This window comes from Paramacrobiotus metropolitanus, unplaced genomic scaffold (genome assembly GCF_019649055.1).
Source record: "Paramacrobiotus metropolitanus isolate TYO unplaced genomic scaffold, Prichtersi_v1.0 Parri_scaffold0000002, whole genome shotgun sequence".
Taxonomy (NCBI): domain Eukaryota; kingdom Metazoa; phylum Tardigrada; class Eutardigrada; order Parachela; family Macrobiotidae; genus Paramacrobiotus; species Paramacrobiotus metropolitanus.
In genome coordinates, this window is record NW_026570222.1 from 1,209,143 (window position 1) to 1,236,955 (window position 27,813).

At 40.3% G+C, this 27,813-nt stretch overlaps 4 protein-coding genes across 10 annotated transcripts; 2 read left to right on the top strand and 2 right to left on the bottom strand.

Annotated features, from left to right (window-relative positions):
* Nucleotide 1: 1 nt before the first annotated feature.
* On the bottom strand, nucleotides 2-3,665 carry LOC129581957 (protein phosphatase 1D-like). 3 transcript variants are annotated; one of them, XM_055473294.1, is made up of 6 exons: nucleotides 3,537-3,597; nucleotides 3,429-3,478; nucleotides 2,995-3,243; nucleotides 2,277-2,322; nucleotides 592-2,211; nucleotides 2-425 (listed from the first exon to the last, which is right to left on the bottom strand). In XM_055473294.1, exons 3-5 carry the CDS (start codon nucleotides 3,164-3,166, stop codon nucleotides 597-599), a joined length of 1,833 nt encoding a protein of 610 aa, XP_055329269.1. In that variant the 5' UTR covers nucleotides 3,167-3,243; nucleotides 3,429-3,478; nucleotides 3,537-3,597; the 3' UTR covers nucleotides 2-425; nucleotides 592-596. The 3 variants fall into 3 exon arrangements, with proteins under 3 accessions (XP_055329269.1, XP_055329262.1, XP_055329279.1); XM_055473287.1 differs by lacking the exon at nucleotides 3,429-3,478 and having other exon boundaries at nucleotides 3,537-3,665; XM_055473304.1 differs by lacking the exon at nucleotides 3,537-3,597 and having other exon boundaries at nucleotides 3,399-3,475.
* An 809-nt stretch (nucleotides 3,666-4,474) lies between these two features.
* Nucleotides 4,475-13,072, bottom strand: LOC129591113 (phospholipase D1-like). 5 transcript variants are annotated; one of them, XM_055486671.1, is made up of 26 exons: nucleotides 13,055-13,072; nucleotides 11,333-11,510; nucleotides 10,975-11,102; nucleotides 10,660-10,801; nucleotides 10,205-10,333; nucleotides 9,776-9,869; nucleotides 9,380-9,603; nucleotides 8,797-9,271; nucleotides 8,629-8,739; nucleotides 8,524-8,567; nucleotides 8,386-8,460; nucleotides 8,252-8,309; nucleotides 7,659-8,189; nucleotides 7,447-7,508; nucleotides 7,222-7,379; nucleotides 7,027-7,145; nucleotides 6,694-6,921; nucleotides 6,479-6,573; nucleotides 6,266-6,380; nucleotides 6,057-6,105; nucleotides 5,924-5,991; nucleotides 5,774-5,850; nucleotides 5,569-5,709; nucleotides 5,269-5,392; nucleotides 4,998-5,195; nucleotides 4,475-4,919 (listed from the first exon to the last, which is right to left on the bottom strand). In XM_055486671.1, the coding sequence occupies exons 3-26, from the start codon at nucleotides 11,090-11,092 to the stop codon at nucleotides 4,893-4,895; spliced, it is 3,462 nt and encodes a 1,153-aa protein (XP_055342646.1). In that variant the 5' UTR covers nucleotides 11,093-11,102; nucleotides 11,333-11,510; nucleotides 13,055-13,072; the 3' UTR covers nucleotides 4,475-4,892. The 5 variants fall into 5 exon arrangements, with proteins under 5 accessions (XP_055342646.1, XP_055342638.1, XP_055342623.1 ...); XM_055486663.1 differs by lacking the exon at nucleotides 13,055-13,072 and adding an exon at nucleotides 11,637-11,751; XM_055486648.1 differs by lacking the exon at nucleotides 13,055-13,072 and adding an exon at nucleotides 11,579-11,691.
* Nucleotides 13,073-16,300: 3,228 nt separating this feature from the next.
* Nucleotides 16,301-19,818, top strand: LOC129586654 (POU domain, class 3, transcription factor 4-like). The gene is made up of 5 exons (XM_055479979.1): nucleotides 16,301-17,515; nucleotides 18,171-18,185; nucleotides 18,244-18,467; nucleotides 19,232-19,370; nucleotides 19,549-19,818. Exons 1-5 carry the CDS (start codon nucleotides 16,846-16,848, stop codon nucleotides 19,683-19,685), a joined length of 1,185 nt encoding a protein of 394 aa, XP_055335954.1. The 5' UTR covers nucleotides 16,301-16,845; the 3' UTR covers nucleotides 19,686-19,818.
* A 3,234-nt stretch (nucleotides 19,819-23,052) lies between these two features.
* Nucleotides 23,053-27,696, top strand: LOC129584863 (rab11 family-interacting protein 2-like). The gene is made up of 9 exons (XM_055477244.1): nucleotides 23,053-23,546; nucleotides 24,206-24,308; nucleotides 25,155-25,286; nucleotides 25,358-25,536; nucleotides 26,006-26,229; nucleotides 26,336-26,494; nucleotides 26,564-26,666; nucleotides 26,758-26,930; nucleotides 27,217-27,696. Exons 1-9 carry the CDS (start codon nucleotides 23,468-23,470, stop codon nucleotides 27,379-27,381), a joined length of 1,317 nt encoding a protein of 438 aa, XP_055333219.1. The 5' UTR covers nucleotides 23,053-23,467; the 3' UTR covers nucleotides 27,382-27,696.
* Nucleotides 27,697-27,813: the final 117 nt, after the last annotated feature.

Consider the following 27,813-nt stretch of genomic DNA (forward strand, 5'->3'; position numbering starts at 1 on the left):
GTTGGACAAACCTTTGCTTTAATAAATAAATTCGCACAAAATAAATAAAAGTGAAACCACATAGCCTTTAAACAGGATGAATCTTGCGCTTGCCACAGAAAAAATCCGGAAAAAAATGCATGAAAATTCCAAAGATGTCGTAAAAGTTGAAGTAAAAAGCGGTTACTCAGAAAAGGCGAGGATGCTATGGCAAAAAAAATGCCTGAGCATTAGATTGGCATACGTTTAAAAAACAAAGTTTTACGAACAAAAAAATAAAACAAAAATTAAATTAAACCGAAAAATTATCCCGTATGAGGTACTATTGCAGCAGCTACCGGAGGAAAGAAGAGAATCAAACTCAAAATCGGCCACGATAAAAAACGGCAAAACGTTACTATATACAGATGAAACGGGCTTAAGAGGACGGGGATTACCACCGATATCTGCAAAAAAAGACAGCGATTTACAAGTAGATTGATACACATCTGAATTACACAAAATGCAAAAACGAGTAAAATGCTTAATGCTCATGTAAAAATAGATGTGGGGAGAAAATCTCAATCAGGTGTGGGTAGTGGGTACCATAAATTATATATCACATAGGCATACTTGCGTTAATGATCCTTCTGAAAGTTTGCCACTTTGTCAAGATCGTTGAGTTCGTCACGGGAAAATGAGAGCGACAAAAAGGTCGGCGGAGAATCAACATTTTCCTCTTCTTCGAAAGCCGGCGCAACGCGCAGACGTTTGCTTCCGTTCATATAGCCAGTATAAGTTGTCAGTTCTGTTCTCTCGACGGTCGTCGAGGCTTCGATCGCCTGACTGCTGTGGGTTCGGAAAATCTTTATTCTCTGGCTCAGTAATATGTCTGAGTGACGTTTCTTCAGGGGATTGATACGCATTGACCCGTTACATGCCAGGTCTTCATCCAGCAACAGACCGTCATACGCAGGAATTCGTAGGTTTTCGTTTTCTTTGGTCAAGACCAAAGCACACTGGGGAATAAAGGGATCAATATCGAAGGTTGTTTCTCTGCTGTCCAGAGGATTTCTTGACTGTTCCCGCAACGGATTACACCGCAGCCTCGGCGCATATCCAATCATGTCAATGCGGCAAGCAATCTCCATGATACTTAACGTCGACTTATTATTATTGATGCAAGAAACCATGTTTTGCAAATGCATCAGACTGTAACGATACTGCGCAATACCTAGATCGGGGTCGTTAAACCATGGAAACATTTTTCCTTCGGCTGGATTCTCCATCACGTGCAGGATTTTTTCTTCGCTCACGCAAGGATAGTACACAACGATGCCCACGTTATCTGAACGCATTTTGCGCAATTCGCAACGATTTAACACCTTCCTGACCAACAATTCAGCAACGTTAACGTCGGCACCATGAATTCTTTCGCGTTTTCCGGCCTTTAAACACTGCCACATCCACAGTTCCTGCATCCGATAAGTTTCTTCAACAATTTCTACGCACTCCGCAGGGCGTACAACATTCCAGAGGCCATCAGAACCAGCAATAAGGCAGCGATTTTTCGGCATAGAAAACGCGTGCACTGCCACATCAGGCACCGGAGACACAACAAACTCATTGTGCTCTTCCTCATAACTCCAAAAATCACCTAAAGAACGGGCAACGGCTAAAAACGGAACAGGATTGACCGGCAAGATGACATCGGGAAATACGAAATCCGAATTTAGTGGCCGCTTCCATACCACACGGAATACGCCGCTCTTACTCCGCACTTCACCATTGAGACTCTCAATGCGCTCCTTTTCCTCAGGGCTTTCGGGTTTGTGATCACGGGTTAACATGAGTGCTTCGAAACGTGATTCCTGTTTGCTGGGATCGTTCTTTTTGCCGTTGGAGAATATCGCTTCGGTCAGATCAGTTTCTCGTCCTTGCACTTTTAGCTTGGGTGGGGTAGTTTTTAGGGGTTTATCACGTGCTTCGGTGTAAAAGTCGTTCACTCGGCCTAACGCAATGCCGGAATCCCCCACGTGCCCCACATAAATCTTTTCGCCACGGACAAAAGCCACACTGGCCGTTGTGCCGGCCGTGCACATGATGCCCGGCGACGAAGGCGGCCATTCCTTGGAGGCCTTCCACATTTTATAGTGACAGTTTATGAAACCCTGTCGAATAGCTGCGAGAATTTCGGCTTCGTTATCGGACCAGAATTCCCGCTGAGAAACGATGTCCCGCAGAAGGTGTTCGCTAACAAGATAGCAAATCACTGCACACAATTACTTTGTTAGAAAGATAAAAATCGCGTATTTTACCTCGCGTATTCCGAAGCCTGGCTACCTCCATGACCATCAAAAATAGCTACAATGCAACATATTAGATTAAGCTATTTCAATAGCTATTTCAATAATGTCACTGGTGGTTTTCACTTCCAAATTCATATCTTTAAGATTTTTTAATTACGGTGCGTTGCGCGGCAGTACATAATCCCCATCGAAGTTATTGATACCCATGAATGCAAACGATACCTACTGCACGTGAAAATTCAATTAAGTACCATACAATACTAATTACTAATACAGATAATTATTAATACATAGACAAAACATTCGCACTTCACACATTTTTAAGAAAATGTTCTCCATATCCATCCGATTCTGTGTTGGCATCACAAACGCTCATAATTTCTTATTTTACAGTCTTCATTCTACTGATCTGTAAACATCCGTTTCTGAACAGCTTTTTCAAAGAGTTCGAAGGTTTCTGCACATATCAGTAGGTTCAAAACCATCTTATACAATATACACGCTATCGCATATTCGTGCTTTTCCTTTTCCCCCAGCTATTTAAGTAAATCGTAACTGCCGTTTTCAAAAAATATCGCAATTAAAAAACTCAATTTGCAAAGGCACTTTTAAATATCAGTAAGTCTGGTTATGTAATGAACGACAACCGTAAACAGTGCAGCAAGATGTACTGTAGGGTACATACATCTTATGCGGGTAAAGGGACAACACTGCCTTTAAAGCTTACCAATATAGTCGTAAGGCTCCGTCACAACATCATCCGGGACACCATCGTATCTATCCCTGGCAAAAACTGGTATATCCTCCATATGATGCCTTCCACCTTGTTCTTTGTAAATACTGATACGATAGCCATCTGACAAGGGATAGCCATTCGGAGCGTCCACGAAATTGGACATTCTCCATCAACTCGCGCTTTCTCTGGCGTCAATGATTGTGATATACTTACCTCCCAACTAGCGCCAGTCCATTTGAACTATAATGTACACGCAAACAGAAAACAGTTTAAGATCGCGAAATACTGTGCCAGTCTTTACTGTTAGAAGAAAGGGATGCTGGTACAACAATAACAACAACAACGGATATGCCAGGTTTTACGTCTGGCTGACACATGAGTTCATTGTTCCTCACGGTCATTCATTGGAAAGCTATGTGGCCTACTAAATGCAAGCCTGCGCTTGGAATCACGGTGACGTGCGGTCCTGCGGAACCTGTTAAACGTAATGAAACCTAGCCAGTAGCCACCATAGGTTATATTAATAGTGCTACCTGTAAATTGTGATATTTGACGAAAGATAGGAGCCCCATCAACTGGAACCAGAAACATGTATTTAAACAAAACAACAACAACAAAATTACTGCAAAAACAAACGTCACATAGGTTGCTTCAGCCTCCAGCGAGATATGGGAATCTCATAAGTGTCCGTCGTATTTGATATCGCGATACGACTTCGATTCCGATTGCGGCCTCGATCTGAAGGCTTCTAAACCGTCTGCTGAGCCAGACTTGAATGAGTCTGCGTGTGAAGTTTGAACTATGTCTGGCTTGTTGCCAAACTTGGGAATGTCGGCTACCAGGCCGGTCCAAGCGGCCGAGCCAAAAGGGTCGGTGCGATACCTGGCACATCTTCCCGGACGATTCAATGCATATAGAATTTACAGTTGATTACTGATTTCGGCAATAATGGTTGTTGTAATTACTCGATAATATAATTTAGTTTGTTGCGTGCGGATTTTATTGTAAATTTATTTCTGGAATGTATGTGATGACAACAGTGCGTGCCTTTACATTCGTTTACAATTTTACAACTACTCTGTACGTACCTAGCATCTTCCCTAAAGGTGGAGAAGTGTAAAGTTACGAATTAAAGTAAACCGCTGCACTGATTTTCGTACTGTACGAGTACAGTACTTGTCTGCAGGTGGAAAAAGATGCTGCACCGCTCCAAATTCTTTTTACATATTCTAACTTTCGAATTCAGCACTTCATGATGGGAACCAAAAGCGCTTCGAGATCAGTGGAAAATTACTTAATGATGAACATACATAAGTACATTACTATAGGTCACAGGAAGATAAAAGGATAGAAGTTTTTTTCGAACAAAGCACAGCAACAGCAGCCCTTGATTTGCACTAACACGGTAACCCGTAATAACGAATTTACGAATAAATAACGAATTCATTATTATATATATTATGATATTTTATTAACTTTTTTTGCAGCACTAGCAACAAATTAATACTTCTACTCAACAATGAACATGACCCGTGAAACCAATAGTACATAGGTATACTGAACAACAACGGAAGCAAGCAATATCCACTCGCAATCAGTTTAAGCTTTTTGAGCAATTGACTTATCCATACCAAGTAAATACCTATACTAGATTGAGCGCATATTACCGATCATTTAGATAAGGCTCTTCGGTCGGACACCGGAAACGATAAAAGCATAAAAACAGGAAGCAGAACACTCGTCTCATGAGCTGCAGAGCATGAGATCTTATAATTACCGTAAAAGTCAAATGCGCAGTGAGCACATTAGCAAACGTCGAAGGCATCTGACATCATCATCACGAAATACAAGATCACGAACACAATGGATGCCGCGAAACGATGACGTCCTTATGTCCAAAAGTATGAAGGCAGATACTGCAGCACCAAGAAAACAAAGCAAAAAATCTTTACGCTGTTATCACCACAACACTACATTAACAAACTGCAACTTACACTTTCACGAGTGTTATACGTAGGCGTCAGATTCTGATCCTTGAGGAACTGTAAGGCCAACTTGCACAAGTATCCCTTTATCTTCTTCAAGTGTTCCCTCGCTTCATCCGGATCAGTCTGGCAGATGTGCTCCTTCTTTTCCCACTCGGCCAGCTTCACAAAGTCCACCACCGAGTCACTTGGCAAGCACGCAAAAACCTGTAACCATGTTCGCTGGTTGGCATAACAAAGGTCCCATACCACAATACAAATATAACTGTTCTATCCCTACATCTTCGTAAATATGTTCATTATGCAGAGCTGTTGCGTTCCACACATTATGGAAAAAATTATCACATATAGCGTCCGCAACGGTAGCATCGGCATTGGGTTCGTTCCAAATTCCCAGACAAATTCTGAAAACCAAAAATTTTCAAAACAAACTTTTGAATTCGCCCATGCTTGTCTTTAAAATATTCTGGGTTCTTACGTTAGGTATAGTACAGGCCATATCTAAATGCACTATATAAAGGTCTGTATTTTCCCCCAGATGGAAAAATTGCTGCCGCCAGAACATTTGTCTGCAACCTACTTCATCAACCGTCTTCTAAATCGCCCAGAAAACTTTCCGGATGGAAAAGGCTTTCCGTCCATGACACTCTCGTCGAATTCACGGTCTTTAATAAGCACAGCAACTTCGCTATCCCGAAGGCCCAGCATTGATCGATCATTACTACACAGATAACACTTCGATTAAAATTACTGTAACGAACCAGACTAATCCGGGGATACCTTACATGTTGGCTGATCCAATAATCGTGTACATATCATCAACCACCATGATTTTACTGTGCACGTAGATCAACTCAGTCACCTAGGAATAATTATCGCAAGATTTACCAATTTTTATAATCTAAAGTAATTTTGAGACACAGATTAATTAGTACCAATTTTCCATTGATTTCTCCGTAAGTTCGCATTCCACAAAATGATAAATAATTTTTAGGATCCGCTCCTGCGTATGCAGTTAAGTTAGCAACTGTGCATTTAACCTATTTTCCAACTTTGCCAGAATGATACCTAGCTCTTCCATGCGTTCGAACAGAGAATGACCACCGCGACAAATACTCTAGAGCAAAAAAGGCATACACGCACTTAAGAATAAAAATTTTGCTGCAGATATGTACATAATAACAAACATCCGAAGTATGAACACCGACATATGAACAATGAACGTCGTATGAACACCGACATTATTACTATCATGCTAATCTATAAAAGATTGGTACCTGGTAATTCCAGTGCGTGACAGCTTGAACGGCTGCACCGCGATCGGTGCCATATTCACCCTCAATCCCTGGTTTTAAAGGCATCACCACATATACACGAAAGTTCTCTTTCATCCTGTAAGGTTAAAGCATCGTAGTTTTATTTTCGGAAAAATCAGAGTTGTGTTATCGCTTTCAGCCACTCTACAACAGTTTGTTAATGCATTGTCTTACATAAATGCACGTTTTATTCGTTGAAACAGTGCTTCTCCGATACCATTTGTCACAGTCGATCTATTATCGCCACTTAACGTGATGAAAAACTGGTTCTGCAAGAAGATGTACTTATGAAAAAACAAAGATCAGTTCTAAAATTCTGAATTCGAAATCCCAAATTTTAATACCAAACGTTATTTAGCTTTTCCGCGGAAGTTTTGTTACAAACTCACTTCGATATATATAAAGTGTTTCGCTTTTTCAATGCAGGAAATGTAAGCCTGGTGAATGGAATCTTCTACTTTATTTGGTTGTAGACCGGCTGACCATGAACAGACACTGCGCAAGAGCTGTACACGACATCGATGCGAATCCCTGAGCAACTCTCGATCCACATCGGCAGTATCATAAGATTTTGGTAGCAAAAAGGTATACTGCTCATCGTCCCTATTCTTTTCAACCTATAAAAAAGTAAACGGTTAGAATTCGATACAATGGATATCCAGTAAACCTTTCAGCATTTGAGTACTGTACTAATTAGTACGCAATTTTATTTTTTCAAGTACCTTGCATGCATTCCAGCGCTGTATGAAATGTCGTGCCACATCGCGAGCCGCATGCTCATAAACCACACATCCCACATCTCGCCACGGCATTCTCGGGATATCATTACGATCAATTTGATCTAAAGAAATCGTTTTACAGACTGTGTAGAATACACTATAGGGTCGTAATAACAGGCAGAATATTTTACCACTTACCGTCATATGGATTCAAAGCGGCATCCTGCGCGAACGCTTTACGAACTTCATTCTGGTAATCTTTTCCCAACCACAAACGTCCAGCCACTTTTATGTTGAGTCTATCCAAATCTGCTTCTGTGGGATTCGTATCTTCGGCAACAGCAACATGTGCTCTACTACAGATCAGAGCGTTCTGCAAGTATTTCAATTTAACAACAAGAGACAATGAACGAATGCGCCTACGTAGAGTCCGTGGCGTCCCCACGGTGCGAGATACTCCGAGTAAGTCGCATGGCGTTTTGTAACTACAAATAATAACAACAAATGACTGTGGTGCCAACTGAAGTGGAATTTTATGGTGTAGCTAGACGACAGCCGCACTGCAAATACGGGTACCTTACTGTTAGTACACAAAAACTTACTAAATACTCTAAATTCGATAAGAAATTTCTTACCATTCGTGTCCGTCGTCTCAGTTTTGGGCTTTCCGGTCTTACATTTCCACTGGGTATCTTCACTGTATTTGCTTCAAAATTTACCACATAGCCATTTCCATGTGCCAAGTTATCCGACGATATTCTAGTTGCCTTCACACTATGGCTCGTTTCCGCCGGCATCGAAATCGACCGACGCGCAAAATCTTTCCGGGAAAAACTGCGGTCCTTTGGTTGGGTTATTAGTATTTTGTCCACAACGGACGCAAGTGTCTGTGGCCGAGGCGCACTCTTAGCAGCCACTTCCTTTAATGGTATATCCGCACGCAGTTTATCCGCATCGTCAGAAGCATTTTGCGCTTTAAATCGTTGACCCATCCGCCATTTACCGCTTTTAATCTGATCATCCCATCGCGTATCCCGTTCTTCTTCTTTTTTCATAAGCTCCACCTCTTCCGGAGCAGCATCTTCTCGCGGTCGACTCATGCCCGACATTGGTAACACACCACTTATGGCATCTTTCCCCGCCACGGGTGGATTAGTGAATTCCGTCTACAACCCAAGCAACGCTTTTAGGCACTCTACGAACAAATGGCCAAATTTGTTGTTCGTACCGGCACGTCTCCATCCACCGGACCAACGTCTGTCAGACGATAAAGATGATCATCCCAACTGAAAGAACAAACAAGAAAATAACATAAAATTTTAATGCATTTGCGCAAGATACGTAGTTTGATCATTTCCATACCGGCCGTAGCATAAATCAATTCCACCCAGAAAAGCAATTTTCTGATCGATAATCACGGTCTTCTCATGATGTGACCTAAGAAATTATGCAGACAATAAAATTACCAATTTCTGGCAGCTCTATAAGTCCGAAACCCACCACAGCCAAACATTCTGGCCAAGATGATCGGGATGCCTTTGCACCTACATCAGCAATGTTTACCGTAATTGTGGTGAATCAAGATAAGGCATATTCCAACTTTACTTTTATATTTGGATGACGCTTGGTTAATGTAGCTTTGCTGTAAAAACTGTTGATCCCTAGAGCGATGGGCACTTCTTTATACAGGAGTACATAAATCTTCACTCCGGCCTCCTGAAATCCGATCCACGGTACACTTAACCAGATACATATTAAACAAATATCACATACCGCTTTGCGTTGCAAAATGCGGTCCAGACGCCATCGTTCCCCTTCCGTGATCGGGCGTTTCATGTAAATTTCCGGACTTAACCACCAGTCGGTTATGAAAATCTCTTCCTGTGCGCGTTCGATGGCATCCGCCACAGCGGACATGTATGGTGCTCCATCGATAAACCATTTAGCATACACATCATCCCGGACTGGGAAGCTGGATCCGTTTGGATGCGGCTTTATAAACTGGGAAGCCGATGTTGACATCACATACTCAAAATACTTGAGCCAATCGTTCAGGTCGCGCTGACTAGCAAACTTCAGCACCAAATCCCGTGTGGAGTTTCGAACAACAACCGATTTATGTAAAGCACTGTACCGTGCGTCGTGCTCGATCTTCATATCACGATCAATCAACAGCACATTAGCAATGCGACTGGAATTGGCCTTCAAATGCATGTATGCATAATACGTATCTTTCACTAGTATCCATCTGCAATCAAGCACTAATATTCGTCCTCCACGATACTCAGTGCCACGATGTAACATGGCTGGCAAATTCTGCGGTATGTTTATGTTATCACTGAGCAGTATTGCTTACCGCCCTTTCCAACGGGAACACACATCACAGAAAACATTGTAGCGACAACAAGGTAACGGCACTCTGATCCGACCACTCAATTTCTTCAGTGGCATTTCCTTTCCTTTTTCGCCCAGTTCGCCCAAGAAACTAAGACTACTCACTTCTAAAAATCGCAACGTTTCTGGATGCTCTCGCCAAATAGATACGCTCAATAAGTCCTGAAGAAATTTTTCAATGGCCTCCTGAAAATTCGCAGAAAAATGCAATTTCAATACAAATATTTTTTTAAATTCCTAACCAGATACAGTTTCACACATAGATATACCACAAAGTAGTTGAATTACAATAAAAGTAGCGCAACAAACCGGTCTTTACATTTTTTCCTTAAAAAACCACCCAAATATGCAAACGTACACGCCTATTTTCCAGCTGCTCTGTTCCAACGAATACTTCCATTCTTTTTGGCAAACGAGGAAGGCGAGGTTTCAAATCCGACATCAGATGTGCACTATAATAAGGAGACGACACATAGGTACACATTTCTTGAACACACTGGAACATCCATATACTGCCGCAAGACTGGCGTTTGCATAACTGGTAAACAAATACTGCGATAATCAAATGGATAATGTCCCAGCTGTGCAAACATCCGCCCACAAAATCAGTGCTACGATGAACATACCGCGTGCACGTTATGAAAAAGTATAGTAACAAACTCAGTCTAACGGTGAGCAATTAATATTGTACGATAAAGTGACCAACCATAGCACAGGCTGACAGGCATGAAACTACAAAAGTTAAATTACACGAAACCCCCATAACATGTACTCGTAATTAGCTTACACATTCCGCTTCCTGACTATACGCATGGATAAAGCATGCAGCTGCAATCGCCGGCGTAAAGCATGGATTCTGGCATATCTCCTCCGGATAGTCCAAAAATATCCTCCATGACGGATTTCGATTTCGTAACTGAAAAACGTCAATCTCGATATCTCACCATCAAGTTTTGAAGACTGGTAACCTGGATGGTTTAACGCCCAAAGTCTAAAACTTGCCATCCAGGCCACAAGCAGCCTTATTTAATGCAATCTTAGCGAGCGAAACTAGTTTGCCACACTACTAGCAAAAATTAACAGAATGACCGACAACATACAAAATTCAGACAACAATATCGCAACACTCCCTTTTCTATGAAACAGGCATTTTACAAGAACATTTCACCTGCACTTAATTTTTGCAATATTTGCAATACTGCGCAAGAATTACTTAAACAAAGAATACGATGATTCCCTTACATGTTAGGATGGAACCAAGGATGTGTGGTGCGCTCGACATTAATCACATTCACTTCAACGGGCTTATCCTTGATAAAGATGGTGTTACCATTCAAGATAGATGGATATTCTTTAATGGCTTGAAATGGCAAGAATATCAAGTCTACAAAATCCGACCGAAAATTATACGAAGAATCAGTCAAAAACCCGCGGTTTGTGTTAAATGATACGCAAAATTACGCAGAATTTTTCCATTTAGCCTGAACTAGGTAAATGACCATGAGAAAGCGCATCGTATTAAGCATGCGTAAGATTGTAACTGTTTTGTCTTCCAACCTGGACTCTCGTCGGGGACGTCGCCGTCCAGCGAACTCCCCTCCGCATCATCCAGCTCATCCCAATCGGGCAGCGCGAATCCCTCATTAACAGGCATCGCACCGTTTGGAGCCGCCATTGCGGCACAGCTGCGAAAAAACGTGCATAATAAAGAAATTGATAAATATTCGCAAAAGCTGAAAGCACCCCAGATTTACAGCACGTGGTGTCAAATGTTGTCACTTGCCAGCTAGCACAGCCCAAACTGATATTAAGTACTTCAAGCGCAAAGAATATGACGAAGTGTAGAGACTCAACAAAAGAAAAACCGTTTGAGCGAGCAGTTTGTTTGAGATCTATCAAATTTGTGTTTACTTACCAGTTTGTATGACGGTGAAGGGTGAACCAGAGCGGCGTACCGCGCGTACTGGAGCTGATTACATTGGCTGGCTGGTGCGCACCTCACAGCCTGATAACTCCATTATGGTTTAATCTGGTTCCATTGCAGCAATCAGATCGCATTTCGGAAAGCCATCAATATTGCTTGGTTTACGTTCCTGTGCGTAAATTGAGAAAAGCATTAAAAAATCTTCGATTAAAAGTTAGGCAGTTACAGGTTACTTACTGTTACTGAAACAACGCTGTCAAAAACACAGCAATAATAGTATTATACTTGTACGTACTGTATGTATATGCAGGGAGCACACTTTAAAGTGTTTGACGCATCATCTTTGCATTCAAAGTTTATCCAACTGAACTATCGTGGGTGCATCGCCATCATACGAAACGAGTTTTCTACAGTACGAGAGAATACTGACGTAAACAACTTGGACTACAAAGGCTGCATGCAACCTTAATTAACTTAATTTTTTAAACAAAAATTTGTATTTGATTATACAGGCAGTTTTTGATAATCATTCCTGAGCTAGGAATTACCGTATTCTCCATTTTCTCGTTTTATGACTCCTACGGTGACCCTGCCTGCGAAACTTTTGCGTATGTGTGAAGTGGGATCGTACTCAAGAATGGGAAACAAATTTAAAACCACTGTTATTGACATGGGCAGCAACGTTCGGTTCCGATCCTTTCTTGCACAGATTTTGCCCTGCTGGCTAAGCTATTGATACCAAAGCGGCGAAGAATACCGCTTAAAACGCTAAAAGAAACGTTTTCGGTCAAAACCGTCAAATGATACAGAATTCATTTCTTTTGTTTGGACTGCTTATTTTTCGTTTTATAAAGTAATTAATTAGTACGTATTCAAGTGGTTTGCAGTTGTCAGTATTATAGCTTCCAATATGAGCTGCAAATATCAGAAAGAGAACACAGATGCGCATTTAAATGATATAAATTGTTACGTAAATCCATTTTTGTCAACTGTAAAATTAAGTTGCTACTACAGTACAATTCTTGCACGGCGCGTAAATAATGTGGTTTTTGTTGTAAGCTATCATACTTATTTCTTCAGTATATAACAGAATCTGCTTTACGTAAATAGATATTTTGCATATAGATACCGTATACATGCTCTACGTAAAATATTTAAAAAGTATTTTTGCGTTTATGCTTTGCATGTGGTACCCTTTAACCAGACATAATTGTTTCCACGTAATGATTCCAAACTTCTTATCCTGTACCATTTTCAACATTATTTTTTACGTGTGCAGCATGTTAACTAACCGCTGCATAAAAAGGTTGTAAGAATAGTACAGCAATTATTCGAGTAAATAGTTTGTTAAAGAAAAAGAAGGCCAAAATTCGAACATGTTCGAATTTTGGCCTTTAACTAACGTTTAGCCACCGTATTTTTTACAAACTGTTTTACTCGGGTTAACCCGCTGTTTTGCTGTTTTAAAAGTTACGATTGCAAGGTCTGTCGGTTTTGCATAATCCCAGTGGCAGTGTTGCATGCTTTTTCCCAGTTTACAATTAGTACTACGAATATAAACATTTGACTTTGTATGAGCCTACTCCACTAACTACGGAAAACCGGGTAGCTCTACAATGATAATTCATGTAAATTTTATTCTGTACACACCAGTAATACTCACCAGTGTGTGCACCAGAGTCCCCATATTATGGACATTCCCTAATTGCTTACCATTAGTTTAGAGCGTGTGTCGTACGTATTGAATCGCATACTTCGACATCTGTATACGAGTCATCCGGGAAACCAGATTTAATCCAGAAAGATAGACGCCAAATCCACTTGATTTAATCAAAAATGGCGCCAAAGTGAAGAGACGAAATACGAAAAATATGAAAATATGGTTGTCAACTTATTCCACTGTATATACTGTAGCTATATGTACTCGTATACGTGTACGTACCATGTTTACGGTCTATAACAGAACTCAAGGGATACATATTTAATTTATTGGAAAATACAATGCCTTAAGATTGCATTTAAGATGTCTGTCTGTACATGCATGGCTTGGTAATGTACGTATTAATTGTTTTTTTTATCAGATGTTTAACAAAAATAACAATATTTTCAGAACAAATCTTCCGCGCATAACAGCAGTGTCCTCTCGCTCCGGTCATAACTACATTGAGGAAGCCGCCGTCTAATCAATCTGTTAATAATATTAGTGGCTCCAGAATATCGTATTAAGTACTGTAGAGGTAGTCTGATCACTGTATTAAAAATTTAATAATTTTTAACATTAATATCGCGCTGGTTTAGGTTTGCGAACTATCAGAATTCAGTTTACTAGCTAGTAAACAAACAAGATCAGCAATTCGAATTCAGCATCGTATCTGCATAACAGCCTGTTATGATTATCAGTTAATGTATACGTAAGTACGACATGTAACGTAAATATTTCTACAGTGCTCGCTAATGCTTTTAATGTTACCCGTATATTTTATATTATCGTGCAAAGATTGTACACATGGATTTATTAATTTTATTCCGCCGGTGGCAACCGCTACTTACAGACGCATGCTTTTTGTGGACAGAGGTTTAACGAAAGATTAAGGTTAAGTGCTGAGCTGCTTTTCATGTTAAATCAACAATAGCTGCATGTTGTCTGCAAGTCTGCATATTAAGTATGAAAAGCGATATGAGTAAACACGCTAAAAAGAGTCTTACTATTATAAACACTGGAGATGGTTAATTTATTGGAACGCTACTATAAAAGTTACTAATTTACAATCAGTAACCCACGGGTAGCTGACCAGCACAATCTAATGTAGTGCAGCTTTATGTAGTAAATATTGGATAAAGTTTTGCCTTGAAAACGTTAGCACAGTACTTAATTTTGTTCAAGTGATAACGTAAATTTTAATTTGGATAGTAGATACACTAAAGTTACAGTCTGATTTTTTTTAAAGCAACAATATTGAAATAAAAATCAAATACCGCATACCGGTTAAAATACAGGAACTGCAACCGGTTTGTAGCAACTTACTGTATAAGTGACGAATAACACATTTCTCTTCAGACTTACGGCAATTACAGAAAGCGTGAAAAGGTTTATATTGCAAGGACAAATACGAATACAAATGTCTTTATAACTGAATGGGCGCGTCACGTTTGATGTGCTTTTCATTGATTAGAAAGTGTCGTCAAATGAGATTTTCATTGTCGAATGATTTTTCATTCATGACAGAAAATTGCAATCGGAATGCGCATCAAGCTCCGGCGACGGCCGATTTGAACAATCTGAATATTCGCGGACATCCAAATCGTAGGATGATCGACAGGAGACTGCGCTTCTGTTTCATAATCACAATGCAGATTTTATCTTCGTACGTGCAGCTGTGACCAGCCGCCAAATCTGACAGCTTCCAAAATACTGTCGCTGTTATATTATCATTTCTTGACTTTACGTTTAACGCAACTACGTACATAATAATATTATCAGCCGTGTACCCGCTTGTTCAAAATTTGTGTTGGTAGTCACTTGGTACGGCACTACCTGTTAAACTGACTGGTAAACCTGAAGTGTGCAATTACGCAGGCACATGGTCACGTTCAGTGTTATTTTGCATTATACACCGTGAAAATTTGGGGTGCCGGATGGAAACTCAAAAAGCTTCGGCTTTATTGCGGTCAATTTGATCGGTTTTAGATTGTCAATTTTCTATCAGTTTTCAGAATATTTATACCGTACGCCAATCATCATGCTATGAAACAAGCATGTTGGGCTTACTATATTATTGGTGGTTTAAAAACAGTTATTGTTGCGGAATAGGGAAGTCAACCCACGACTTGCGAGTGACGTGATATTCCACCACAATTTTTATGATGCACTGAACAGTTGCAATTATTTAACGAACGCTTCGATTCCACACCTCGTGTAAGTATCGAAAATGACACGAAAGAAACTGTTGAGCGGCTAACTAAAGTGAATTAGCACTCCCATCCCTAACAAATTACACCGAGCAGCAAAGGTCACGTAGATGAATATGAAATGGAGAGTAAACCACGAGCAAAACTATACTGGTACAGTGGTACCGGGGAATGCGGTAAAAACCTGAATCAAAACGGATCGATATGAGAAGTTTGGCAAGATTATTAATCATCACGTTGCGTAAAGACAACATCTGTATAGAAATATGAATAACAGTACTTTAGAGTTTGGAGACAGGATGCTTAGGATCCGTCGAAAAGTAGCTAACACCGTAAAAGCGCCGTGCTAGCGGTGTGAGATGGTACAAGATGTCAGCACTAACATTTGCTAATGGTGCATTGGCATTCACTGCCAGTGTACACGTAGCTGTGACAGGTAGGCCAAATTGTCGTTTAGTCGTCAAAAACAGGTTAAGCCTGGCGAATTTATAATCATTATGTTGATGTTCACACCGCCGATGGAAAGCCGCATAAATTTCCATCCACACTCGGTGGATCTTGAATCTTTGAGGTCAATAATCAAGTGTGAAGCACATCTACTCAAAAACGGCAGAAAACGTTTGTGCCAGAAAGCGCACACAGCAGCAAGGTGCACTTAAAAACCAACTACTTATTATCATGATCTAGTTGACCATACGAGCCGGTCAATTGCTAATCCACTTTGCCGCTCAGTAATGTTTCTACCGCGCTGACTGTGATGTTTTTCTTTTCAGCACAATTGTGACATCTTGGCTGATATGGCACGTAGGGGGCAGCGCTTAACAATGGCGGAAAAAGCTTGGCGCTCATGTTGTAAGCACAATGCACGATATTGGATGGATCATTAGGTTGGCTCCACCTTACCAGCACCATTCCACATGGTTGCGGCGATTCTGTGATGAGCGCCTTGGCCATTTTTTACAAATGCACACTTCTGCCAAAAACTGATGATGCGCTACGACACGGTCCTGCGAGCAGTGGGTGGCTTTGATTCATACCATACAAAAGCCGCTTATGCCGCTAACTTGATGTTTCAATTGGATTACGCCAAATACTTGTCAATCATTCCACTCGTACTGGCTCCAATAGCATTGCGTTGCGCCAGCATGGTCGCTTGCGCGCGCGCAATGTAAGTAACTGGAACTGCCCCGCAGCATGATTTTGTGGACGATCCATCTAAATCGTTGCGGCTGTACCGTTTGTGACACAGTTCACTTCAAAACGCCTGCTGACTGGCAATAACTTTTTGCATTTGTTTTCGACAATGCTTTTTCTTGTTGTATAATTTCAACCCATTGACTTAATATTGCAGTGTAAAACAGTCCATTCGCATTCAGCGGTTGAATCTGTTTAGTAGCTTTAATTTGCTCACCAACGGTTTCACTCTTCAACATCAGTATTAATGACGCCTTCATTTAAGCAGCAAATCAACCTCTTGGAATCATAATTAATCAGATTAAGCTGTTTTATTCTCCAGTTAATATGCGCTTAGCGTATACAGCGGCAAGTGTGTTTTGATTGATTCCCTGCTTAATTTTCATGCCGTCGTGTGTATAATGGCAACACACCACACGTCGTCGGCATCACTCCACAATAATAATTACTGCGACACGGTGCGCGCGGGTATGCACTCAGTTTCATCGCTGGCAGCAGCTGCTCACAACATCAACATCAACCCAACTGCCGCCACAGCATCCCTGTCGAATCCGGCATCGGGCACATTGTTTAGTAATCAGACAGCGTATCCGACGCTGTGGCAACATCAAGTTAACGCGGCATCCCACCATGCTGAAAATGACTGGAATAATGTCCTGCAAAACGGATTACGTAGCGATCAAAAGTTCCTATCTCATCCTGCCGCTGATATGACGTCGGTGACCAATTTCAATAATCGGACATCGTTACAACCGTATTGGCAGTTTACCGGTAATCCAGCGCCCTTTCAGAACACCGCCACCTCGGTAACCACCTATGGCCAGAACAATTATGGTGCACCCAATGGTATGGGGACGGCTAGCAGTATTTTTTCTCAACAAGCGGGGAATTCGATATGGCCCAGTGATTTCTCCGCATCAATGCGCCGCTGCAGTCCCGGCGATCTGCGGCCTCGACCATTCGGGCCAGACATGCTCACTCCATTGGAGCTGGATGACCCTGGCGAACTGCCCACCAGCGATGACCTCGAGCAGTTTGCTAAACAGTTCAAGCAGCGGAGAATTAAATTAGGTAAACAGATCGTATCTGCTATCCACTGGACGGCTAATAGCAAGGAGGTGACCTGAGGTCAGTTGTCCTCGTATGAACTTTCTTCACCCAGAATGTGTATACCCAATACGGCAGTGCTAGACGACATTGTTGTTAATTGAATGGATGCACTGCTTCATTCATTCGGTTACCGCGTACCTTGTTTGGGTTGAATTTACATATCTTTCGACAAAGAAAGCGGACCTTGTTTCTGGCTATCATGTAAATATTTAACAAACGATTTTTATCCTCAACATAATGACGCTTTTATGTAAGCAGCAATTTAACCTCTTCAACATGAAACAGCGTTAAAACAAAAAATCTGGTCTTGTTCCGCAGAATATACGAATAGCTGCTCTAATGGTCTTTGTGGAACAGTTTGATCACTTTGAACGATATTTACGGCCGCAATATGGGATTGACTCAATGACTCACTAGGTGGTAAAAATGAGATGTTTCTGATTTTTAAGGAGATGGCGAACTATAGAAACGAATTTCTTGCAGAACTGGCAATAATGTTTTACAGCTGTGCAACCTTGCCCCTCACGATAAAAATTATGCTCTAATTATTATAAGAAGCTATTGATTTCATTACTGCATTTCCGCTATACTGATATGGTATTCTCTTTATTTTTAGGCTATACACAAGCAGGTGAGCGATTTGATTGCAGTCTTTGAAAGCTTTTGCGCATGACCTCTCTCTTATTTAGACGTCGGTCTTGCTCTGGGCACGCTGTATGGCAATGTATTCAGCCAGACGACGATTTGTCGGTTCGAGGCGCTGCAACTTTCGTTCAAGAATATGTGCAAGCTCCGTCCTTTACTCGCCAAATGGCTGGAGGAAGCCGATAACACTAACAGCAGTCCCGGTAGCGCCATGCAAGAAAAGCTAGCTGCAGCTGGAAGAAAGCGAAAGAAACGAACCAGTATAGAAGTAAGAATGCGTGTGTGTCGGTTTAGCTGTATGCCGTTTTAAAGATCGATTTAAAACACGAACTTAATTTGTTTTCTGAAGTTTGAGTTTTTGTTATATTGTAAGTGGTAAGTAACATAGAGCAAACGTATGTTTTTCCATGTTATGCAGCGCGCATCCTTTTAACTTGTGAATAGTTACTGTACTATCATAATGCCTTTACAATTACGGTTGGGTTTCCTTAAGTTTGTTTATTCAGTGATCGCGCTTGCAGTTAATTGTAAGTGCAACCGTGCAAGGTTGTGCTCGAAAAAATTATGTAGCACGTACACTGCCGTGGGTCGAACGACGCAAACGAGGATAATGGCTCTAATGAAGAAATGTCGTACTTTTAATACACAATAGCCCAAATTAGCCAAGCTATTCTTAAGGAGCAGAGCTACAGCGGTGTCGAATTATGCTCGTTCTGAGTTTACCTGCATGAGAGCTGAAAAGCAGTGAAAAATAGAAGTACAGGACGTTTAAAAATTTCGGGTATATCTTCGGGGATAAAAATTGCGGGTATATTCTTCGGGTACAGTATATGATCATCTTACTTACAGTAGTAATGTATTATTAAAACGCCTAGCTTGACGTATCGTGTGGCGTTCCAGCGTTATGTGTGTTGCCGTAGTTTGTTGTGTATACGGTAGTTGTAGTGTAATAGCACCGTATAGTAGTGGCGTTGCTGGCGACGTATACTATACTTTTGCACTAATTTTATAAGTTGTAATTCTGTTGTACAGATAACCGTGAAAGGAGCCTTGGAAAATTATTTTCAGAAAAATCCAAAGCCCAGTGCCCAAGAAATTACAGCTTTGGCGGATAGTTTACAGCTGGAGAAGGAGGTAGTTCGTGTATGGTTTTGCAACCGTCGTCAGAAAGGTACACAGCAGTGTATGTTTTAATGATATTTAGGAATACAGGCGTGTTTCTTTTTGTAAATTGGATTTATAATAATTATGAAATCCGTAGTAAAACAAGTACACTGGGCTGTAGAGTACAGCAGCAAAAAATAATTGTCAGGAAATGTGTTATTTACAAAGTCTGGCTGCTTCTGCAGAAAAACGGATGACGCCGACGCCAAATCTGTCCGGAATGGGCGATGTTGATCTACATAATGGTAGCAATTCTCATGAGCACCAACACTGCAGCGATGATGCAAACAGTTCTTATTCAGATGATATTCTTAATATGTGAAACTTCTAGCAGTTTTCGGTTGTTTGCCCGGTTTTTAGCTAAAATTAAAGTCACTTTTTCAAGTGCAACTGTCACCGATCATATATGTCTGACCTAACTACTATCAGTTTCAAAAGCACAGTTTGCAAGACATTCCAATAAAGTTAATACTTCTATCGGCAGTATGCCGCACTGTTCCAGCTTATCATCGCCGCGCTTTAATCTGCGTACGTTACAATTTATAACTTATATTGACACACTGCTCTAGAGCACTACAATGCGCGTTCACTCATTGGTGTGGTGGTCCCGATTGTTAAAAACCGTGGAAATCGGAAATAAAAAATAAACCGCACTAATTTAGTTACGAGTACAAGTTTTCGTTTCTTCAGAAGGTATATGCATACTTATTATACAACATTCGACTTTCCTGTGTAATCGCTGCAGTTTACTTTTCTAGCAGTATTCATTATTTTCATGTATAGTTAATTAAATTCTCTTTGGAGCTGTCATATCTGTGCAAGTAAAATTCGACTGCACTTCACGGCTATTCAATACGTGCTGATTAATTATATAAGCTCCTATAAGGAAAATAATAATAAGAGCGCTTTTCGGATAAAAAGGGCGTACAACGGTGCATTGTAGAGCCACCACGAAGTTGCAACATTTAGCAAGGACTGAAACAAAAAATTAAGCCTATGAAATACAATAATAAGTAATAAAATCCAGTAATAAGTAATAAAACCCAGTACAGTATCCGCTATAATTTAATTTCTTGACAAATTTCGTTAATTCGTTTCGTGGAAAAACGGCAAACATTAGTGTAGGTTGTTACCGGCGCAGTCACAATGGTACCGCTTTACAATGTACATACAGATAAGTACCGTACATCGGTCAAACTTGTGATGTATCGCTGTCCTGAAGCTGCAGCGGAAGTCGTGAGGCATCGAAATCATAATGCATCGAAAGATCGGTACTTATATACAGATATAACAGTTATATGGACCATCACAAAAATCTTTACCTGGGAACTTATTAATCATCGGACTCGCCGGCAGACAAGAAGTTTATTATGACCAAATTTCAGTTTTTGACGCAGCGTTGTAGTTGCATCTTACTTGTTAGAAGTACAGGATAGCAACGCTTTCTGTAAACGTATGTATACGATTATATCTATATACTCGTAGTATGCAACACGATATACGTATGTATAGTTTAGGGCCTTAGGCGGTGTTGGTTGCAGTCGTAAGTTGGATGAGTTTCTCCTGCTTTTTAATATTTTTACGGTTATGGGTTTCATGGTACGTGGTTTTTGCTGTTCCAGAGCCATTACTATCAGCAAGCTCCGTGATCAGCAATCTTTTGGATTTACCGTGCCGCTTGTTGTCTGTAGTCTGTACCATGACTGTATGCAAACAATGGATAGCAATATGTACAAAAAATACCGTTCCGTTTATGAACGTTTTGCGTAGAAGATTAGAGTTTTGTACGACTTTTTTGAATGACTTGCCTTGTGAATTGTTTTTTCTCTACTTTGTACTTTGAGCGTTGAATAAAAAGATTCAAGAGATCGAATTTTCAATTTGTTAAAACTAAAATTGTTAAAATTATGTAGAATGCGCGGAAGATCCATTCTTCTCCATTGCACTCGGTCCATCTTCCTTATTGTATTTTTATGCTCCCATATTATATTTATGAAGATGTGCTATTGGTATTGTGCTTCGAAAGTGATAGAGGAAGTATCTGTTATGAAAAGTAGGCTGTTTGTAAGTTTCGAAGTAAAATATTAAATATTACACTTCGATTTTTCTCATATTTTGCTCATTATTCCATATTTTGTTTAAAATTTTTAAACCGATTATACTTACTATTTTCAGGCTTGTGGAAACGAATAACTTTGAATACTAGTACTCGTTTCCATAAGCAACAAAAATTGTACTTTAAAGTTATTAACCGTGTTTGTAATACTTTTTCCAATAATAATAAGCAATAATAAATAAGAAACTGAAAAATAAAAAATAATACATAAAATTAAATATTTAATAATCAATAATAAATTATTGCAATAACATCGCTGCCATGAAGAGATGACCTCAATCAAAATTTGTTGGAGCAACGGTCCAATCAAGGACTACGGTGATAAACCCTCAACAACAATAATACTTTTTTCAACAACATGATCAATTACAAAATTTAGCCCTGCATGGCCGGCAACCTGCGCTAGCGCATTTCTTAATTACCCCGTTTGCATCCGTACGTAACTGACGTGAGAGCACCAACCGTTTCTTGACCAGGTGAGAGTACCAATCGTTTCTTGACAAAATTAATATAATTTTTTATAAGAAACTCCTCATCGGAACATGCTTTTGTTTCTTGTATCCGGAAGTGCATACAGAAAATCTGGATCTCTACTTCAGCTAATTTATTTTCACAATCGGTTACAAAATTTGCGACCTCTTACAGTACAATATAACCATCAGAATGTAACTCACTAAAAATTCAAGCGCGTGATACTCGTGCAGCGGCATTAGTAGGGTGGGCAACAAACAGACATTAATTTTTCGTATGATTCCCTGCCGGTTGGTGCCGTTTCGGCTTTCAAGTACTGTATACGGTAGATCCTGAGCTGTATTTCCTCGCTGGATTTCAATGCTTTTCCGTTGTCAAATATATCTACAGCGTTTTGCAACATAACAACAGCTGCTTCTACGGACTAGAATCGTGCTTATTTTCTTCAATCTAAAGTTTTTGGAGGAATAAACAAATTGCAAACTTTGATAAAACTAATGTAGCTGATACAGATATGAAATATTAAGTGCGGGCATGTGGTATTAACGAAATGTACATGTAATATAATGTACATGTTGCTGCCATTTAATAAAAAAATATAAAACAATCCGAAATCCGCATTATTACAGGTACAAAACTGAAAACTGTGCTCGCGTGTACAGTATATTTTTGTAATCACTGCACCGTACAGTATGTACCGTACCTTTTATACACAATAATATTGTGTGGTTTTTAATTGACACCTCCTCCCAAAGACCACGTACCATAGCAGGCATTAGGCTATACATCGTGCTGTACGAGTATGAAATCAAAACTGTTGGGCAGTATCTCTGAATTACGTAGCGCGAAATGGGGGAGGAGAGGTGTTTAGAAGCGTTATTTGCCTGATATCGATAAATGATATTAACAAAAAGCGTTAGGCAGTAGGCAGTAGGACTAGGCAATAGGCACTATACGCAGGGAAGAGAAGGGGGTCAAACTTGGCGATTTTTGGCGTTACGTAATATATGGATGACAGTTTAACTATTAGTCACCGATTAGTGCCGTACATTATTGTACGGTACCGTTAAATTTGATGGTATGCCACTGGTTGGGCCAGATTTTCTAATGCCGTTTAAATCTCCATTGCTTGCTGGCAGGTTTAATGAAGTTGCTTTAACTCGTACACTTGGAATAATTTGGTTTTTACAATTTTACTTTAATAATACTTCGTAAAGTTCGTATTTGTGGTTCATTCAGTGATAATATGATAACTCCAGAACATCGCATCGATTCTAGTGTTAATTAAATTAATGACTTACAGTGGGCTGTACCATACGGCAGATCTGAGGGAATTGTCGTTTACAGCTGAATCTGATGATCAACCTTCGCATTTGCGGTACTTACTTTGTTGCTTAATATGTATCTGTATATAGAGGGATAACGTGGAAATTCTGACTTGTTGTGTGCAATATCGGACACATGTGACTACTTGCGTGTTTTTGTTATAATCGCATTTTGTTCGACTGAGGATCAAAATGTCACATTGGTCGCCTACACACGTCCAAGTGACGGTTATTAGAGCGAAGAACTTAATTCCTAAAAGCAAGAATGGAGGTAAGCATCCACGAGGCCGTAAGCGAAGCAGCGTAGTGTGAAACCTTACGATTGGGAACTTCTACCTAGCTCCTGCCTCCAGCTGACGCTCTTCTAAACTGAAGTGATCAGCTGCCTGTTACCAGTGCTTTTTATCAGACTTAATCTTGTTGTAGAAAAGTAACTCTAAACAAGGATAACTTTATTAGGATAACTTAAGGTACTTAATACACGGTAGATGCGTTTGCAGGAAAATTGCTAGCTCGGAAAGTTAGCATTGAATTGTGTTGATGCACGCCGCAGACTTGTTATAATTTATAATTTTGTACGAGTTAAGACTAAAACCTACGATTTACCATCTATTTTATAACTGTTTATTCTAACCAAGCGTAGGATGTATAAACAGTGTCAGTAATATCAGTAATTACCGCAAGCACTTATAATCTTATTTGTAATAAATTGCGTCCTGGGTTTTTACAGCAGCACTTTTTACTGATTCGCGGTTGTTTAGCTGTTACACTTACGCTTTAACAAGAGAGTACTGTACTGTAGAGAAACTGTACTGTAGAGAAATGTACTTTAACTGTACTGTAGAGAAATTCTCTGCAGAACTAGCAGTACTTTACATTTGCACAATTTGCTGTCAGTGACTTAACGAAATTGTCATTTTTGTTATCCAGAAACAAATAATGCTTATGTCACAATCCAGTTGGGCAAAGAAAAATTTGAAACATCCGTGCAGGAAAAGAGTAAATCTCCGGAATGGAACGAGGAGTGTGATTTGTAAGTGATATAGCGCGATGACGTGGATATTTGTGAATTGTTCAGATTGCATTTGACATTGCCCATGGGTCAGGCGGGTAGCCGTATCAGTGTCGATATTGGGCTTTTTGTCGATTTAATAGCATCATTAGTGTTCACTCGTGAATGCTAAGAGCTCCTAAATGCTTGCGCTAATTTTGCTAATCAATGCCAGCCGACGCTGCGTAAAAGTAGGCGGAAAAGCATCGAGGAAAGTTTCACGCTTGGAAGAGCCTAAAAATATAGAAAAAAAGCAAATTTCATTGGCATGAGATGCGATATTTCCCGTTGATGAAGGCGTACTTGTCAAGTGGTTACTTTGGAACAGTGCGAACAATGCGTAAATTTTATTGCACAACTATAAAGTAGGAATCAATTTTCATGGCCAATTTCTGACCTTTGCTACCTGGAGCTACTTGCTGTTAATGTTTGATTTAAAAAAAATACATAATTATAATACTCATCTGTGCAATCTCTGAGATATTTGCACGGTTTAGCTTGGGACAAGAAATTTCTACCATTTTAAAATGATAAATTAAGCCTGCAAAGTGAGTGTAGGGTTTATTATTTTACATAAAAGACGAATACTTTACCTTCGACATTATCTGCGGCAGTGAGTTTAATCATAATTTGATTGGTCTTTGAATGCGCGCATGAAATTGTTTATTGTTCGCCATACTGCGAGCACTACGAATCAGGTTTTTTTGCGATTCAAGTATCTGTGCCTTCTGGATATGTCGACCAACAGTTGTCGTGCTGGTCTTGTATGTGTTTATCACTGCTAATTTCTTTACTTATATTAACGGGATTCGCAATTCTTCGTTGCAGACGTATTGCGGACTTGACGGGATCGATTGTTTTGACCGCTTACCATAAACACACTATTGGTACGGATGACTTCCTTGGGCGCGTGGAACTTCCGTTACAAGATCTGAATTTTTACGAACGCCCCAAAAATATGTATGGACTTGAAATTAGAGGAAAATCGGTAATGTAGCATACTTTCCGTGCATGAAATTCCTGTGTTTTAGATGGTTTCCGCTGCGCAGTAAGAAGAAGGATTCTAATAAAGAGGAAAAATATCGCGGGGAAATTCAAGTGCGATTGAATTTCTATGTGCAAAATCTTGCTGTGAGCGTGCCAAATCTGTTGGAGAACGGTGGGAAAAAGGAGCGTTCCAGCTTCCGGTCGACGCTGTCGAACACATTCGGTAAATTGATGGCCAGGTTGTGTTGGTAGTGTGAACAGGGGAACTGATCATTTCTCATGGATAATAAACAATGCGCAACGCTGAGGATTGTTTAAGGCCGCTTATCGTATCGGACTTCATAATACGCTTAAAGTTGTTACATGATACATCCGGATCTGATCGTTGGTTTATTAATCGTCTTCTTTGTTCGATAACCTTATTGTCACGTCAGCGTAGGTTTCCTCAGCCGGAAGGCTGGTGCATCACTATACAGCGTGAATAATCGTGATAAGGCGACACAGATACTATTTTAAATAGAAGCATTTTAAAGCAGTTCTTTTGTCATTGTTTGTTTTGTAACATCGCAGAATTTAATAGTATCATGTACAATTTACTTACCGTCGATAGGGCGGACAGAATTTTTTTACAGTTTTTTATCGATGTGTGTTGTTGGATTCTGTTTCTGGACTGAATTAGTATGGGCTTTCAGGTAAAACCCTTCCTAACAGAAAACATCATGGATCTGTTATGGATATCAGCACTTCCAGTCCCAAATCTAGTGGTGGATTATTTTCGTCGCTATCCCGCTCACATTCGAAGACCCATTTAGCGTCACAAACCAGTACCCCAGCTGACAGCGGTTACGGATCGTACGGCTCCAAGCCGCAATTGACGCCCGAGCTGAGTGCCAACCGCAGCATTGTCTCGGAGAAGGTACGTGTAATGTGTAATGGTGGGTGGATGACTGTTTACAGTGGGTGTCTGGCGTCAGCTCCATCTCAATAGCTTGGCCTTACGCGGCGTGTTTGGTATGTCACAGCTCAGTGATGATGTGAGTTTCACATCGTCCAATGCCGAAATCCGCGAGCCGGAAATTGTGGTCACACAACCCGAGAGTGTCGCTGCCACAACAGCACCGGTGACCAAGTCGTCCAGTTTCAATAAAGCCAAGTCTATTGTCAATTCCGTTATATATTCGGTATAGTATCTTGGTTTTTTCTTCGTCATTTTTGTTGGTTGTTGACATTAGTGTGCATTCCTCGTCCAGACAAATGGCAGCAGTAACACCTTACCAAGAACTCCTAGTGAGGTGGAAATCAAACCGGATTATTCGAAAAGCTATAACAAGTCGTCGAGTATGACAGTAGAAAGTAAGTTCAAATGAGTTCTTACGGTATGCCATAAAGTTGCCACTTCGAAGGCTTTGGGAAGAGTTAAGTTGGCACTTTGCTTGTTTTGTAGCTAATAAACGGAACAGCACGCTGAGTGATACGTCGGAAAAATCACCCCGCTTGAATGGTGATATTTTTGCGAAGCATCAGCCACGCTTCACGGAGCCGGCGGAACCGGTAACTCCGACATCGATTCATGTTTCGAAGGAAATGATGAGAAAATATGGACATCTGGAAAAAGCGGTAAACCAGTCTCGCATTTTATGTTTATTTAAGTACCCTGTATCAGTTAGGATCTGTTTTTTAATGCTTGTGTTATTATTGCATTATGTCTTTCCGTTAACGCAATCACTATAGAATACCCGTAATACTCGAATCATCGCTGCATTTACAGATCTGTATTTGGAAGTGCTGATGTAGGATGTTTAATACAGTGGCCATTTTAATATGCAATACTGACTGAAAGCGGAATCTTGTTGCTTGATATTGTTTAGAATGTGATGATCATTAGCTAATTTTGCGTTTTCAGGATCTGATTGCTCGACTTGTGGATGCTGAACAACGATTAGGCGAGAAACAAACTGAAATCGATCGAATGCAGACCTATATTGAATCTCTCTTGCTTCGTGTGATGGATACCGCACCGAAATTGCTCCAGACGTATCCTGCCGATGGAACCCCAGTGCGACGATAATTCTTTCTGTTCGAAATCTGTTGTAAAAACGCTTGTCTTATTTATGCTGTATTCTTGGTTTTAAAATATTTTTGATTCCTTTTGCTTCAAGATTTTGTCTTCCAAGACTCGGTGGCCATTTTTAACCCGGATGGGAAGCACTTTACGCACGAAATTTTAATAGTTCTGCTGTTTCAGATGTTATTTCATGTTTGCAAAGATGTGTTGCTGACAGTGAGTGGAGTTTTTTGTAGGTGTCAACACTGGAGTTGTTTATACGTTTCTTTGGCGCTGATTCTTGTTGTGACCACATAAATAAAATTTTATTGATATGAATTACACCATATAGGTAGGAGCACAATTTATATGTACAGCACATAAATTGGAATTATAATACTACGGATACTACTAGAAGCTATAAGCATAGATGGCATACATGCACAGGCAGTTCAT

Bases quoted from the DNA above. Each gene is read 5' to 3' on its own strand.
- LOC129581957 (XM_055473287.1), bottom strand. From the start codon at position 3,166: ATGTCCAATTTCGTGGACGCTCCGAATGGCTATCCCTTGTCAGATGGC. The intron at 2,323-2,994 runs GTAAGCTTTAAA...GTTGCATTGTAG, and splicing joins GGAGCCTTACGACTATATTG to CTATTTTTGATGGTCATGGA. The intron at 2,212-2,276 runs GTAAAATACGCG...CTATCTTGTTAG, and splicing joins CAGGCTTCGGAATACGCGAG to CGAACACCTTCTGCGGGACA.
- LOC129586654 (XM_055479979.1), top strand. From the start codon at position 16,846: ATGGCAACACACCACACGTCGTCGGCATCACTCCACAATAATAATTAC. The intron at 18,468-19,231 runs GTAAGAATGCGT...TCTGTTGTACAG, and splicing joins AGAAACGAACCAGTATAGAA to ATAACCGTGAAAGGAGCCTT. The intron at 19,371-19,548 runs GTACACAGCAGT...CTGCTTCTGCAG, and splicing joins TTGCAACCGTCGTCAGAAAG to AAAAACGGATGACGCCGACG.
- LOC129584863 (XM_055477244.1), top strand. From the start codon at position 23,468: ATGTCACATTGGTCGCCTACACACGTCCAAGTGACGGTTATTAGAGCG. The intron at 24,309-25,154 runs GTAAGTGATATA...TCTTCGTTGCAG, and splicing joins TGGAACGAGGAGTGTGATTT to ACGTATTGCGGACTTGACGG. The intron at 26,931-27,216 runs GTAAACCAGTCT...TTGCGTTTTCAG, and splicing joins ATGGACATCTGGAAAAAGCG to GATCTGATTGCTCGACTTGT.
- LOC129591113 (XM_055486671.1), bottom strand. From the start codon at position 11,092: ATGGCGGCTCCAAACGGTGCGATGCCTGTTAATGAGGGATTCGCGCTG. The intron at 6,574-6,693 runs GTGAGTTTGTAA...ATCTTCTTGCAG, and splicing joins AACACTTTATATATATCGAA to AACCAGTTTTTCATCACGTT. The intron at 4,920-4,997 runs GTAAGTTGCAGT...TTGGTGCTGCAG, and splicing joins CGTATAACACTCGTGAAAGT to TATCTGCCTTCATACTTTTG.